Genomic DNA, 15,689 nt, shown 5'->3' with positions numbered 1-15,689 from the left:
GGCGCGCGACGCAATCCCCGCGAGGACGCCGCCGCCATGCCGCCGCGGGCCGCGGCCTGGCCCAGGGCGGCCCAAACGTAAATCTTGCCGTCGACGCGCGAGCATGGAGCTTGGACTTCGGACCGCCATTTTCGAGTGTCTCCTTCCCTCCTCGATGGCGGTGGAGCGTCCGGGAGGGTGCAGTCCGGACTCCGTCCGCGCGGCGCCCCGCGGCCCCGCCGATGGTCGTGTATGCTAAGCGAGGGCGCGGCCCGGCCCCATAGAGTACCGATGCCAAGGGCGGCCTCCATCAGCCCTCGCTCCAGCCGCCAGCCGCCGCCAGCCGCCCCCGAGGCGCTCGTAAGAAAGCTCCCCGCGTTGACTCACCCGTTCGGCGCGTGTTTTCGCACCGAAGAGGCCGTCGCCTCGCCTCGCCTCCGCATCGCCGTCGTGGCCGAGGTCGACGCCAGCGCCGTGTGCGCGCCGCCTAGAACAACACCGCGTCCGCGGAGCACCCCGCCGTCCCGTCGACCCACTGCCACCCACTGCCCCGCCGCGTCGCTGCCGACCTTGATTTCCATCGGCCGGGACGGCAGGGAAGTTGGCTTTCAATATCTGCTTTCCAGCAATTAGGGTGCCGCCCATCGGACTGCCCGTTCGCCGAAAAGATGAATTATTCCCGGAGGTTGATTCCGAAATGGGTCTCCGTCGTCTCTCTCACGCACACCCGATGCGCGTTGCCGCCCATCCGTGCGAGAGAGACAGAGCGACGATCGGCGTAGAGTTGCGTTGGTTCGCGGAGGGATAGAGATGGCTAGCCGTGGTCAAAGTCGACTGGAAATCGCTAAATTTGAAGTTTGGGAGTCTTGGACTTTGTGTCCGAGACAGGTCCGTTTGCCGCGGCCGAGCGGTGCTGGCGGTGCTGCAGTCTCGGGGCGCGCGGACTAGCCTTGCCTTGGCACGCGCTGCGCGCTGCGCGCTGCAACGCACGTGCCGCATGGGAAGGCTCCCCGGAGAACTCTCGGCTCTCAGCCTCGGCCCGAGTGCCTTCCTCTGCACACACATTTTCTTTCCGTGGGGGAAAACACGAGGCGCAGACAAAGGCAGGTGAACGCCGGGGCGCGCGGGGGAGGGAAGTCCCGGCCGGCCCCGCCCCGCCCCGCCCCGCCCCGCCCCGACGCGCGAATCAAGCCGCTTTCAGTAATCCGCTCTCCGGCAAACACCGCGACGACCTCCTCGACGACGTCCTCCACGACCTCCTCCGCGGAGAGGGCCGCGGAAAGGAACGGAAAGGAAAGCGGAGGGGCAGAAAGAGCGGCCGTGTGACGTCACGCGGCAGTCCCAGTCCGCCTGCACTGCCAAAAACACGCGCGCAGCGACATACCAGCTCCCAACTTGTTTGTGTTTCGTAACTTACGGAAAAATATGACATAGAAAATTGCAGAAATATTGGAAGTGTCGCATAAGCGCGAACGATCGTGGTGTCCAACGTTCCACCGTGGATATTTTTATTAAATATTTTAAATGACTCTTTTTTTATGTTCAAGTAGGTAAAATTGAGGGGGGCCTAGTTTGGGTGAGTCTACGTAATGATCTGCTCCGGTTGTTCGCTTCTTTTTTTTTCATTGCCTTCTATGGCTTTAATTACTTTCATGAGTGCAAATGAGACGCCTTTGAAAGCGATGCCTCCCCACTGGAAACGCGCAGGAAAAGTCTCCGCCGCTCTCTGCACATTTTTCTCAAATTGCGTCGCCACACTCTATCTGTGCCGGGGACCAAGTTCCTCGCGCCGCGCCGTAGTTGCCGTTGTTGTTTTTGTTGTTGATACTGCAGTTTGTTGCTGCAACTCGACTGGCGCGACTGGCACGGCCCGACGTTTGGCGGAACGGCCACAAGGAGTTCTCGCAGAGTGTGGCGGGTGGAGCAAACGCGCGGAAGGACGGTGCGAGGGGACGACGACGACGACGACGCCGGCCCCGCCCGTTGGTGGGCAATTAAAACTGCCGAACGCCGCACCCTCCTCGGACAAACAACAACAACAAGAACGAGGGGGCGTGACAATCCAAACAATCGCCGGCCGCGCTGCTTGTTGTGGGCTTAATTTTTCACAACGACAGCGGCACGGCCCGGGGCACGGCCTGGGCGGGGCGGCGCGGCGCGGCGTGGCGCACTCGGTTTTTGTTTTCCTCCCCGCCGCGCGCCAGTTTGCCAGTTTGCACGCGAAGTAGACCGTGATGTGCAAAGAAAGGCAAGCTTTTTCTCTTCATTATCCCGGCGCGTGTGTGCGTGTTTGCAGGGGGCGTGTTTGTACCGATTTGTGAGTGTGTGTGTGTGTGTGTGTGTGAGTGGCCGTCGCCAGGGCGGCACTGCGGCGGGCACACGGCGGCTGCTCTGCCTTGGCGGCCGGTGCTGCTTCTGTAAATTAAAACGGAGATAATGAGCGAGGCTGGCGAGGCGGGCAAGGCAGCACGGCAGGGAAGACGGCATGAAAAAGCGCTGCCAAAGCCAAAGGGCCCAAAGGGGAACCGCAGCCCCGAGCGAGCTTTCCGAAAACGGCCGTCGGCGAGGCCAAGCAAAGCGGCGGCGGTCGAAGCAGAAGACGAGCGTTTCAAAACGGCGCCAGTGCGAGAGAGACCGTTGAGCCCGCAGAGCGCTTCCCTGGCGCTGGGCCAGCCAGGTGGCGCGTCCAGCGTCCAGCAGCGTCCAGCGTCCACAAACAAACCAGAAACAACACAAAACCGGGCTAATTCAAAGGCTCCGCGCTTCGTTCGGCCGCCATCGAGTTTTGCTGGCAAAGTCGCACGTCCTCGTCACGCGCCGCGTCCAGCACACCGATTCCGAGAGTCGTTTTCGTCGCTCTGTCTCGTGGACCTACGCCCCATGAGTGCGAGAGAGACAGAGCGACCAAAACGGCTCCCGGCATCAGACTGCAGCCTGGCCCGGCGAGTGGGCGTGGACTGTGGACGGGACCCAGTTCGCGCCGCGGCTTGGCGGCCCGGCCCTGCGTAAAGCCCCGCGGGGGTGCGAGTGTCAAATCGCCACTTTGCTGCCAAGTGCGCCCCCCCCCCTCCCCCCCCCCAGGCCTTTTGTCCCGGAGAGCCGACCTCGCGTCCGTCGCCCGCGTCGCTCGCCGCGGTAGTGCGGTGCGTAAAGGCAGTCCTTTCTCGCCGCTGGGCGGGGCGGGGCGGGGCGGGGGGCTTCCTGCGGAGCACCCCGTCATACTAATGAGCAGGCCGACGGGTCTGCGAGGGACGCGACGGGCCAACAGGTCGACGGGTGCCAGCGCTACCTCACGGCCCGGCGGGCGTGGCGGGCGTGGTGGACGCCGCGAAGGAGGCCGAGACCGAGACGGGCGACTTCGGGGAAAAGGCGCGCAAACTTTACTTCTCCGCCAATCTGGCGCTCGCCCCGCCCCGCCCCGGCCGCTGCGGTGGGGCGGCCAGGCTGGATGGACTTGTTGCCGCCGCGTCGTCACCGCGTCTGTCAAGTTGACATGTCATTAAAGAGGGCAGCGCGACCTGCCGCGCGCAATCTGCCCCAGTTAATAGTTCCTCCCTTCGGCCAGCTTGTATTTCAAGCTTTTATTCTACCGTCTGCCGTGGCCCGCCCCGCCCCGCGCCGCCCCGCCCATTCCAACTTCGCTACTTTGGCCTCCTGCCGCATCGCCAGGCATCCCCGAGGCCTCCTCGGCCTCCGGGAATAACAAACTGCGCGCCGAAGACGCCGAAGGGAAAAAGATAGAATGGTGGCGGGTGTTGGTCAACACGCCGCTTTTTGTCTCTTTATTCTGCTTCCGCGAAAATATTTCACTTTCCCATGAATGTTTCCGGACCGAATAGCGCGCGCGCCCCATCGGGCGAGTAAAAGTGACGCGCGAAGGCGGGGCGGGGCGTCAAGGAGGAAGGCACACTTGACGGACCCGCCCCACCCCGCCCCGCCCCGCCCCGCCCCAGTCCGGGCTGCGAAGGCTGCGCAAGGCTGGGCGAGGCAGAGTTCCTCAAACAGTCCGGCGAAGTAGTTGTAGTCCGAGAGCGGAGAAAGGCTGAAGTCCGCCGGCGTTGTTGACTCTCGCCAATCGCCGGCTGGCAGCGCTGGCGGGGCTGCGTCCGGAGGGCATGAAATTATCGCGTCCAAAGAAAATGGGAGGAAAATAAGCGTCCATGGAAGTAAAGAGCATCCGGGAGAAAAAGAGCGAAGACGCGATGGGGATTCGAACCCGGGCCCTGCCCTCCGCGGCACACGGCGGTCGTGAATCACGAGGCGTCCAAGTGAGCCAGCAAGGCGGCGAAGGCGGAGCCCCGCGACGGCGAGGGTAGGCTTTCCGCCGGCCGGCGGCGTGTGGCGGGCCTGCCTAGCTCGCCGCTCGCAGGCGCTAGCTCCGCAGACCTAGCAGACCGATTCCGAAGATAGCCGCGTTCCGTCGCTCCGTCTCTGCCGCACTCACGGGGCGTCCCCTGCGAGCGCGACAAGGACAGAGCGACGAAATGAGTCTTCGTAATCGCTCGGCCATAGCCTCGTGCCGGGGCTCGGGGCGGGGGGCGAGTTGCCGTTTAGGATGTAAATCACTACAGGCCGACTTAGATCTGTCGCAGGCCGTGCCTCTCCGGCGTGTGCCCGGGGTGCGAGACTCCCGGGGACTCCGTTCCCGTTGTCATGTTCGACGGCCGAGAGCCCCTCGCGTGTCTGGACTGCCCGCTGGCCGCCGCGACGAGGATGTACGAGTCACCCGGACTGCTGAGTCATCCCGTTAATGAGGGCAACCCCCACCCCTCCCGCCATTTGTGAGCCCGCTGTAGACTGAGAGTCATTTTCGTCGATCTGTCTCTCTCACACCTACACGGAACGCCCCACGAGTGTGAGAGAGACAGAGCGATGGAGGCGACTCTCGGAATCAGTCTGCTGCGCACGCCCACACCGCGCCCCGCCAACACGCCCCCATTTAATAGTCCGTCTGCGAGAGACGGGGATTTGGCCGATCGGTATCCTCTTGCATGTCGCGCGGCTCGCTCTCGCGGGGCTTTGCATTTCGTCCCTTCCTCTCTCTCTCTCTCTCTCTCTCTCTCCCTTTCCTATCCCCTTTCTCTCTCCTTTCTTTTTTTCGCGTCCGTACTTTGAATTATTCAGCCAGCCGCGACACGGTTCGCGAGACGCCACCCGCGACAGCATGGCGGCCGTGTGTGTGTGTTTCTTGCTTCTGATTTCTACTTTAATATTTATTTATTGTACCCCAAGGAATCAAGTCGAATCAAGCCCTCGTCTTTTTTGTGTGTCCAGGTGGTGGTGTCCCGTGCCGAGAGCCGTGAGGACCGTGAGGACCGTGAGGACTTGGGAAGGATCAGGTGAGGATACTAATTAGGGGCGAATCCCCTCCGCCGCGCGCAGCCACGCGCAGCCGCGCGCCAAGGGGCGGCCCGGGTGGGCCCGGGTGGGGCCGAGAGGCGGGCTTAGCCAGCGTGAAGACCGAAGCGGAGGACCAAAGGCATACAGGATACAGGCCTCGGAGATGGGTTCGCCTCGCCTTCGCCGCCTTCGCCGCCTTCGCCCCGCAGAGTAGATTGCGCTGCCGGCCGTACACACCGCTAAGCCCTCACACCTTGCCGCGCTCGGTGTGTGTGTGTGTGTGTGTGGTGTGGGGGAGCATGTAGTGGACAACATGGTGGCTCCCACCGCAATATACAGCGTTCCTTATGGAGCGCCGGGATCCTTCTGCTGCCCTGGCCACTCCAGTGGCCCGTGCCCCAGTCCCCCGCAGCCCCAATACGTCCTTCGTCGTGTCCTTTTTCCGTTCGCCTGCTCTCAATTAGACAAAGTGCACGCCTAGCCCTGCTTCTCTCTCTCTCTGTTCCTCTCTCTCTTCACCCTCTCTCTCGCTCTCTCCCAGTCTCCCTCTCACTGTGGCGGGTGTCGCTCCGTTGACACATGGGTTGCCTGCGTGCCAATACATGCCGTGTGGGTGAGCATATCCGTTTAGCGCGGCTGATCTGGCGCGGCCCCGGGCGAACTCCTCCCTACGCCCAGCCCAGGCCCAGCCCAGCCCAGGCCCAGCGTGGCCCCAGGGTGACGGCGTGATGAGAAAATCGGATTCCTAACTTGGGCGGCGGTGTCAGCCTGTCCCTGTCCGTCTTGGCGGCGGTGGGCAGTGGGCGGTGGGCTGTGCGGTGGCGGGGTCGCTCCGGGTCGCTGCCCCGTGCCTAATGCGGTTCCCCGGGGCCTGCTCGGCCTGCTCGGCCTGCTCGGGACGTCCCTGTCTCCTCCGCTCATCCCCTGGCACTCTGGCTCGACGTGTGGGCCCCATGTGCGGCGGTGCGGCGCGCCCCCATCCTCGCCGTCGTCCTCCAAGCCGCCACGCGGGGCCGCCGCGACCACCACGCGTCACTCGCCGGAGGGGACGCGGCGGCCGACACCAAGCCCATCGTGCTGCCGTGCCGTGCCGCCGCGGTGCAAGCGACCAGGCAGAATCCGCCCAGCGGGTTCGCCGCCCTGTCTCTCTCGCACTCGTGGCGCGTCCTGTACCGGAGCGAGGGAGACAGACGCGAAAGCGCTTTTCGGAATCAGCCTACAGAGGCGGCGTGGATTAGCCCGGGTAATCCACGGATGAATCCGGTCCGCCGCGCCGCCGCGTTGCTTACCCACGCGCATCGGACGCCCCGCGCCGCTCGCTCGGCTCGCCGCGGCTCGCCGCCACCCACAAGCAGGCCGTCCGCGCGGCGGGGCGCGGCGGGGCGCGGCGGGGCGCGTACCTTGGAATTAAAGTTGGCCAGATTGGCGCGTGCCTCCGCCTCGGCCTCGGTCGCCGATTGGCCGATGGCGCGGCCATGGCGCGGCCGCCGCCCGAGAGATTGGGTCGCCGTGGCGGCCTTGGCCAGGCCTTGGCGCCGCGCGCCGCCCCGAGTCGCAAATAGTTTCCCTCGGGTGGCGCGGGAAGAAGCGTTAGTTGCAGCAACAAAGTTGACTTTGAGCGGCGCGGCAACGGCAAAAAATTACTTTCCGTCGCTCAAAACTGATTTTGCCGAAAATGTCCTCAAATCAACTATCGCCCAACGCTGCCTCCAGACTGGAGACGGAGCGTTCTCTCGGTCCCCGCGGGCCTCGGCGAACCTCGGCCACCTCCATTTTTCACATGGCACTACGTGGCACTGCCCCGCCGGCGCTGCGGCCTAAATCGCCGCCGGGATCGCCTCCCCGCCGTCTGGCATGGTCTGGCAGGCCAGCGGGCGGATTGCGAAAAGCCTTTTCGTCGCTCTGTCTCTGTCGCACTCGTGGGGCGTACCGTGCGGGTGCGAGAGAGACAGAGCGACGGAACGACCCCTCGGGATGACGGGAATCGCTCTGCAGGCCACTGCGGGCCGGAACGGAGCGGAGCGGACGGAGGAAACGGTCCGAGGGTCGCGAAAATGCATCTCAAAACTTGGCCAACTCGGGACCCGGCCCTAACTCTGCGACTTTTTCTTCCGAGCCACTGCAGGGTCCACGGGGATGGCAGCGGAATCAAAGACACCCCCCTCCCCGCCCCCTCACGGCCACCTGCAGCGCTAGCTGTCGGGGCGAACGGGTTGCGGACGGCCGAAAGGACCGAAAGGATAGAACGAAAACAACCAGCACCCTTCTGAGTTTCCATCTCGGCGGCGCCGCGCCCGACTGCTCGCCGGGGAGAGAGCGCCGCCATGTGTGCGAGACTTGATTTAGTAACCCGACCCGCGCTCCTCGGCGTGAATAGACAGGCCCGCTCCGGGACTGGGTTCGAATACCCCAGCTTCCCTTTTTTTTCGCCCCCACCTTGAGTATCCGGCCCTCCAGGTACACGGTATTGGTCTCAGCGCGTCGCCCTTGCCCCTTCGCCTTCGAAGGTCACGCCGTCTCTCTCTCCCTCACCCCTCTTTTCCGCGCGTATGCACTGGCGGACGAGCCCAGTTGCGCCGATCGGGCTGGTGTGCTGCTGCCTGCGCTGACATGAACAACGTAGTGCTCTACTGACAACCGGAAAACGCGTATGGACACGGACTTCACGCACGCGCGCTTTCTCTCTCTCTCTCTCTCTCTCTCTTCTTCTCTATCTCCATCTCACTCTCTCGCTCGCTCCCTCCCATTTCCCCACTGCAGCCCAAGCCCGCTCCTTTTACCTTGTTTGCCTCAATTTTCGCGCGGTTTGTTCCCACAGCCGGAATGCGGCCCCGTTCATCATAAAAGTTTTCCACCGCCTCTTCCCCTCTGCATCATATTGATCATACAGTTTTTCCGCGCGTGTGCGCCTGTGTGCGCGCGCGTGCGTGTCGTGTGTGTGTGTGTGTGTGTGTGTGTGTGTGTGTGTGCGTGTGTGCGGCGCTGAGGCATGGCTTTCCGATCCATTCCGGGCCGCACCTGAGGCGCCACTCGATACAGGCCTGGCCGCCGTCAAAGGCACCGCCGCTGCGCTCAATTGCCGGCCAAGGAGCGGGTCGCTCTGTCTCTCTCGCACACAGCAACGGCACACGGCGCGCCCCCGTGAGTGCGAGAGAGACGGCATCAGCCTGCTACACAAGGGCGGCGAGGTGGTGGGGTGGGGCGGCATAAGTTGAACGGGCCGAACAAGAAGACCGCCGGTGCCGGTGTTCATCGTTTGTCCTATCTCTTGTTTTTCGATTTGGCCAAATTTCACCTGCCCGTCAAGTCCTCCACTTCCAGGCTGCGTCTTTACGTTCTGTGGTGGCCAAGAGCAAAGAGGCATCGTGTCTCGGCTCTCGGGGCGATCGATCGATCCCAAACTCAACTTTTAAAGGAGAACAAATATTATTACAACAAATTCACAGCCTCGGGAAGTTTGCTTTGGGAAAATTGTCCTGCAGCCATGCCTTGATTGACAAAGAGCACAAGCCGTGATGAGCCCCGGCGAGGCGGCCGTGGCGGTGTCTTGGCGGAGAGGTTCGCTGCGCCGAGCGAGACCATGGAGTCGGCAGTGCAAGCCCCGCGTCAAGACGCGATGAGGCTGGCCGTGCACTTTGTAGCCAGCAGGCTGTCTCTCTCTGTCTCTCTCGCACTCGGGGCGTCCCCAGCGGTGCGAGAGAGACAGAGTGCACGCCGTTCGGCCGGAGTCAGCCTGCCGGCCAGTGGACAGGGGGAGGCGTCACGAGTCAGGCAAATGGGATTCCGAAGTCAAGTTTGGCGCGTCGCTTTGACGGCCACCTTGGCTCCGGAGCTCCGCGCCCAACATCGTCGTGCTGGACTCCGGCCGGACTGTCACGTGGCCGCCGGCCGCGCTAATGACTGTCATGCTCAAGTTTGGCGCGGTGCTTCGGCAGGGTGGCGTTTCGTGTCCGCCACGGCTGCAAACTGAGCCAACCGAACGTGACGACGAAGACGATGACGAAGACGAGGACGGACGACACAGCAGCCCCTTCCATTCCGATCGGCACGCCGCCCTGGCCGAGGCCACCAGGGCCTGGCCGAGGGTCGCGGCGACAAGGCCTGCCCGACAAGGCCTGCTCGACAAGGCCTGCTCGACAAGGCCTGCTCGACAAGGCCTGCTCGACAAGGCCTGCTCGACAAGGCCTGCTCGACAAGGCCTGCTCGAAACAAGGCCTGCTCGACAAGGCCTGCTCGACAAGGCCTGCTCGACAAGGCCTGCTCGCAGGCTCAAGGCCTGCTCGACAAGGCCTGCAAAGGCTGCTCGACAAGGCCTGCTCGACAAGGCCTGCTCGACAAGGCCTGCTCGACAAGGCCTGCTCGACAAGGCCTGCTCGACAAGGCCTGCTCGACAAGGCCTGCTCGACAAGGCCTGCTCGACAAAGGCCTGCTCGACAAGGCCTGCTCGACAAGGCCTGCTCGACAAGGCCTGCTCGACAAGGCCTGCTCGACAAGGCCTGCTCGACAAGGCCTGCTCGACAAGGCCTGCTCGACAAGGCCTGCTCGACAAGGCCTGCTCGACAAGGCCTGCTCGACAAGGCCTGCTCGACAAGGCTGCTCGACAAGGCCTGCTCGACAAGGCCTGCTCGACAAGGCCTGCTCGACAAGGCCTGCTCGACAAGGCCTGCTCGACACGTCGCCTGCTCGCAAGGCCTGCTCGCAAGGCCGCTCGACAGGGCCAGTGGCTCGACAAGGCCTGCTCGACAAGGCCTGCTGCAGTGCGAGCAAGGCTCCACTGGCTCGACAAGCGCTGCGGCCTGACGCCGCCACGGCCTCTCCGTGCCCGAAAGCCGCTCAAAGTATGCGGCTGCTGAAAGCTAGTCGACGGGCTCGCGCGTGCCCGGCCCCGGGCCGCCGTGCCAGGGCCGTCGCCGCGGCACGCACCGTGTGGCTCTTCTGCTGGCGGCGACCTGCAGCCCCGACCGCCTCTCCTCGCCCGAATAGCTCGAAAGACATCGCGCTTAAACGATGCCGCGTCGCCGTGCCCGGCCGGGCCCGGCCGTGCCAGGGGGTCGCCTCGGCACGACCGTGTGAGCTCTTCTGCTCGCGGGCGACCAGCAGACTCATTCCGAACCGCTCTGTCTCTCTCGCCCCCCTGTGAGTGCGAGAGAGACATAGCGATGAAAGCGATGCCCTGAACCAGCCTGCCCGGGCCACTTATTGCCGCGCCAAAACCGTCAATAAATAGAGAAGGCAGCGCGGCCGGCCTTGGAGCCCTCTCGGTGCTCTCGGCCTCCTCGGCCTCCTCGGGGCGCGGCGCGTGGCGGGCTGCCTACTCGCACGCAGCGGGGCGCGGCGAGGCGGGACGGGGTGGGGCGCGGCGGGGCGCGGCGGGGTGCCTTGCTGAATGGCACCGCACGGCACCGCGCACCGCTTCGCCGCGAACTTGGAATGAGGCGTGCCGCGAATGCGACGCCGAGCATGTTTCGTTTCGTTCCATTTCGTTTCATTTCATTTCATTTGGCCGCCGAGTCGATGTGATGAGTGGCCCGGCCCGGCCCGGCCCGAGTGAAGGGCTGCGGAGCAAAACACGGTCCGCAGATCGTTTTCGTCGCTCTGTCTTTGCCGCACTCGTGGGGTTGCGAGGACGGAGCGACGTCAAGACCCTTCGGAATCACGCGCCAGAGAACTCTTGAGTTTCCTCTTGGGAGCACTGCGGGGCATGCTGGTTACAGGTAGGGTGGCGTGACAGTGTATAAGTCCCGGGGAAAAGGGAGGGGGGGGGGCAGTGTGTGAGCTTTGTTTACGGTGGCCCCGCGTCCGGCGGCGAACAGGGTGTCGCGCCGTCGCGCACCCTTTTGGGTCCGGCTAGGTTACGGGTCAGGTAGCGCCCCGGTTTATAGGTCGTTGTAAATCCGCGCGGACAGGTTAAGTCCACTGGAGTGTTTGCGCGGCCTTTAGCTTTAGCTCGCTTTAGCCAGTCCCGCTGCCGCACGTGGGCCAGAAGACCGGTGGAGGCGCCGTTCGGAGAGCAACCCATTGGTGGGGTCACACGTTCTGTTCGAGTCCCATTTAGCGACTCTGGAGCTCAAAACGCGTCTCGAATTTTGGCCAGCTCCGCAGCGGCCTTCTGGCCCACCGTGTGCCGTGCTGGGCGTGCTGCAGACTGCTCGCTGTGCCTTGGTCTGTCTCCAGAGCCTCATGTCGGGCGTTATTGCAACCCTGGCGGCGTGGGGCCTCGGCAGGCCTCAGCGTTCTAATCGGCGCCTCGGATCGTTTTTGCCTCCAACGGCATGCCTCCCAGCGGGGCGCCCCGGCCGAGGTAGTGCTGCAGGCCGATTCCAAACAATCGCCTCGCTCTGTCTCTCTCGCACGCCTTCGGGACGTCCCATCGGTGCGAGAGAGACAGAGCGACGGAAGCTGCCGCGCCCACGCGCTCCACATTCGCCCCGAAACTGTGGCAAGCGGCCCAGACGGCCCAGTCGTCGCGGCGCGGCGGGGCGGGGGTGTGTGCTGCTTGCTGGCTTGCTGGCTTGCTGGCCCAGTTAGCCCGGCCGCTGAAGCCGAAACGCGACGCGCGCGCTTATCACTGAACGTGAGCCATTTCACACTGATTCAGATTCACTGGGTTCGCCGTGTCCGCCCTGTCCGCTCTGTCCGCCCTGTCCGCTCTGTCCGCCCTGTCTGGCCGCTCGGCGCCCTGCCGGCTTTGCCGCAGTAATTTTCTAATTGAGTTCGGCGGGCGCGCCACCACGCGTGGGCAGGCCCGGCAGGCCCGGCAGGCCGGGGACCGCGTCCGGAAACGGATCGACGGTCATTCCCCGTGCGCCGCCGATGGCCGTTCTTTTCTTTGCCGTCGCCTTTTCTGTGTGCGAATGGGAAACGCGGTGGAAGGGGAATGCTGAGTGATGCCGTCGTTGATGGCGATGATACGGGGCTGTACTGCTGGGAGTCCGCATCAGGCAGGAGCCTCTTGGTCAACCGGCCTCGGGCGACGGGCCCAGAGTGTGTTCCCCATCCCCTAGCTCCCCCTTCCCTGTCCCCGGCACACGGCACGCTCGTCGCGCTTTCCGACGCCCCCCACGGCCCTGGCGCCGCGCCAGCCCGCTCCAGCCCGCCTGCCATGGGCCGGGCCGGACTGCTGGACGCCCTCTCCAGTGATCCCGGAGTAGTTGTTGGCAGATTATGGGCCTGAACCCTTCCGTGCCGATACCCTCGGGAAACGGGACGCGGGGGCCGGGCTGGGCGGCCGGCCCGCTGGCTGATGGAGTGTGAGTGCGAGGGCGGCCCTAGCTCTCCGAGGGCCAGATACAACAGCCCCTGTCGGCCTGCTAACAGGAACGGCCGCGCCGTCCAGGCTGCCCTCCATGCTGCTCTCCAGGGCCGTGCCCGGCCGTGCCCCACAGCCTCCAGCCTGCCCGCCCTGGCCCGCCCTGGCCCCTGGCGCCGCGGAGATGGAGTTCCGATGTAGTTATGGCCCCGGAGGAACGACCCCCGTTACCCCCAAGCACGCGCAAGCACGTCCATATCAACTTTCTCCTGTTCGCGCTTCGCGGGCCGTATCTGACTCGGATCTGACTGGCTCGCCGCGCCGTCTGGAGATGGCGCCCCGACCCGCCCCGCCCCACCCCGTGTATCGCACGCTGTCGATGCGCCCCTGCCGCCCCGCCCCGCCCCGCCACCCCGCACCGACATTGTCGGTTTACGATCTTGGCAATCGGAGGCCAAGCAGGACCAGAGCAAGGTCCGCCCCGGACCCGGCGGTCTATCATGCCGGAGACATCGCGGGATTGACAAGGCTGTAACACGTTTACAGCCGTACATACTTTGTCGTTGTTGGCCGCCTGGGTGCGCGCTGCGCGTGCAGCACAGAGCACAGCGGCAGCAAGCGGCAGGGGGTTGGGGTTTGGCTTTCGGCGTTCCCCTGCCGTTCGTTCGTCCTGACAGTTCGGTTGTCGTGTTCCAGATGGCTGGCTCGGTGTTCGGACTGGACAAGGGGTGACGAGGGCCGTGCCGCGCCGTCGCCATGAAGGCCGTCGCCATGAAGAAGGTTGCCGTGAAGGCCGTGAGGGGTCCCTGGACGCTGTCCCTGCTGCTGCTCCTCGCCCACCTGGACCCCAACGGCCCTGGCTGCGGCCTCGCCCTCCCGGCGTCCTCGGCACCACCGGCCTCGGCACCACCGGCCTCGGCACCACCGGCCTCGGCACCATCGGCCTCGGCACCATCGGCCTCGGCACCATCGGCCTCGGCACCATCGGCCTCGGCACCATCGGCCTCGGCACCATCGGCCTCGGCGCCCCCACCGCCACCCTCACCAGCAGCTTCGGTTTCCAGCACGGCCTCCAACGCCACGGGGACAGCTCCAACGACGACGTCCCACCTGTCTTCCTCGTCCTCGGGGCCATACCCTCAAACTCCGGGCCCTCCTCTAACGTCCACCGCGGTCTCAGTGCCAGCCTCCACCACGGCCGCCACCACCACGATGACCTCCACCGCGGTCTCCACGACAGCCTCCATCACGGCCTCCACCACGACCGCCACCAATACGACCACGGCCACCACGAACACCTCCACCACGGCCACCACAAACGCAACCTCCGTCAAGGCCACCAGCACAAGTCCTCTGGCTGAAAAAGCTGCATTGAAATCGTCCTCGGCGGGGGGAGGCCGCGCTACCGATGGCGCTGATATGTCATCGAGCGCCCCGGCCTCGGCCCCGACCTCGGCCCCGACCTTCACCACCGCGCGCAGCACGAGCACGGCTGCAGCAGCTGGGACAAGTGTGCTGAAGTCACCCGCCGCCCCCAAAGCCGCCCCCACGTCCGCCCCGACGTCCACCCCCACGACGACGCCGCGCCGCCCCGGCACGGCCGAGACCCACGTCTGGCTGCCCAGCGCGCCCCCTGTCAAGGTACCCGACGTGGCCGCCGCCAACGACACCGAGCTGGACACGCCGCCGCCCGCCGTGGACGTGCAGGGCCTGGACGAGGACAACTTCACCTACTACAAGAACTGCACCAACGACTACTGCGTGCCGGACGAGCACTACGTCGACATGATCGTGGACTACATCTTCCCCTCCAAGCTGGAGTGGTTCTTCATCGGGCTGCACGCCCTGGTGTTCGTCGGCGGGCTGGTGGGGAACGCGCTCGTGTGCGTGGCCGTGTACTGCAACCACACCATGCGCACCGTCACCAACTACTTCATCGTGAACCTGGCCGTGGCCGACTTCCTCGTGATCCTGGTGTGCCTGCCGCCCACCGTCATCTGGGACGTGACGGAGACGTGGTTCATGGGCACGGCGCTGTGCAAGATCGTGCTCTACTTTCAGGTGAGTTCCTTTTTCACGCACTCGCATTGCTCGGCGCCGTTTTACGCGGGAGTGGAGGGGGAAAGCGGCGAGTTATTGCGATTCTCGGTTTGGCCTCTCGGCTCAACATCCCCGCCGTGCTTTCATAAAGCCGCCGTCGGAGGCGGCGTGGGGGCGAAGCAAGCGAAGGCCGAAGGGTGTTGCTCCTCCGGTCGAAGACCCTGGAGTCGCCGGCGGGCCAGCGCCTCTCGCCGGCAGTGAGCACGCCCTCGAGGGTGGTTCAGGCGGAGACTGCGCGCCGTGTTGGCCTAGGGTGGCCGAGGGCCGGGGGTGCGAAAGTGAGCGCCAAAGCCAGTCCGAGGGGCGAGGCCGGGCGAGGCAGAAGGACTCTCGATTGGCCGGCCCGGTGGTTATCCATGTCCGAACGTGAGCCGCCTCCCAAGCGGGCAAGCGGCCCCCGAGCGGCCCGGGGCCGGGGCGTGTGCTGGGGCGCGCCTGGAGCGTGCCCGGCCGGCGGGCGGGGCCCCCGTGGGGCCTCCAGGGGCGGGGGACGATGTGGCGACTCGCAAGACGGGTAGCAAGACACTATTCATCTCTAGATTACACCGGTATAGCACCTCCACAATGTTCGTCTACCCGTTTGAGCAAGTCACCACCACGGCAATGGAGAGCCCCCACCGACACCAACTTTTGAGGTCAAGTGCCCCGGACTGACTTTAGAAAATTAGTCAAACGCCGGGTGTCGAACCCCAGTCCCCCGGTTCAAAGAGCGACGCCTCCTCGCTTGAGCCCATTCCTAATGACTGGTTGAAGCGGTGTGGTGGCAGGCTTGATTCGCGCTGACGATCCCCGTCGCCGTGGCTGTGGCCGCGGCTCCACCTGGCTGCCTCTCATTCGACCGAGGTGCTCCAAGCGAGGCGTAGCGAGGCGTTCCAGAGTCCCATACACTGTACACAAGCCTCGTTGTCGGCGTAATTGCCACGTCCTGGAAAAACCGCGCGCGCGTCCTGAGGGTCCTGGAGGGTCCTGGAGGCCGGGGGAGGTCCTGGGGGTGGAGGGGCCGGGAGGGGCGCCGCGAAAG

The 15,689-nt window shown here is 64.9% G+C and overlaps 1 protein-coding gene across 1 annotated transcript in view; it reads left to right on the top strand.

The window, feature by feature from the left end:
* LOC117641254 (orexin receptor type 1-like) overlaps positions 1-15,689 on the top strand; it is a 64,657-nt gene that overhangs the window by 29,937 nt on the left and 19,031 nt on the right. The window contains exons 2-3 of the mRNA XM_034378415.1: positions 5,254-5,318; positions 13,265-14,629. Coding sequence (XP_034234306.1) covers positions 13,325-14,629 — 1,305 coding nt within the window. The 5' untranslated portion in view covers positions 5,254-5,318; positions 13,265-13,324. The remainder of the gene's footprint in view (positions 1-5,253; positions 5,319-13,264; positions 14,630-15,689) is intronic.

The sequence above is a fragment of the Thrips palmi genome, unplaced genomic scaffold (assembly GCF_012932325.1).
Source record: "Thrips palmi isolate BJ-2018 unplaced genomic scaffold, TpBJ-2018v1 HiC_scaffold_15, whole genome shotgun sequence".
Lineage (NCBI taxonomy): Eukaryota > Metazoa > Arthropoda > Insecta > Thysanoptera > Thripidae > Thrips > Thrips palmi.
The sequence above is the reverse complement of the archived record's forward strand: the minus strand, read 5'-3'. Positions and strand labels throughout refer to the sequence as shown.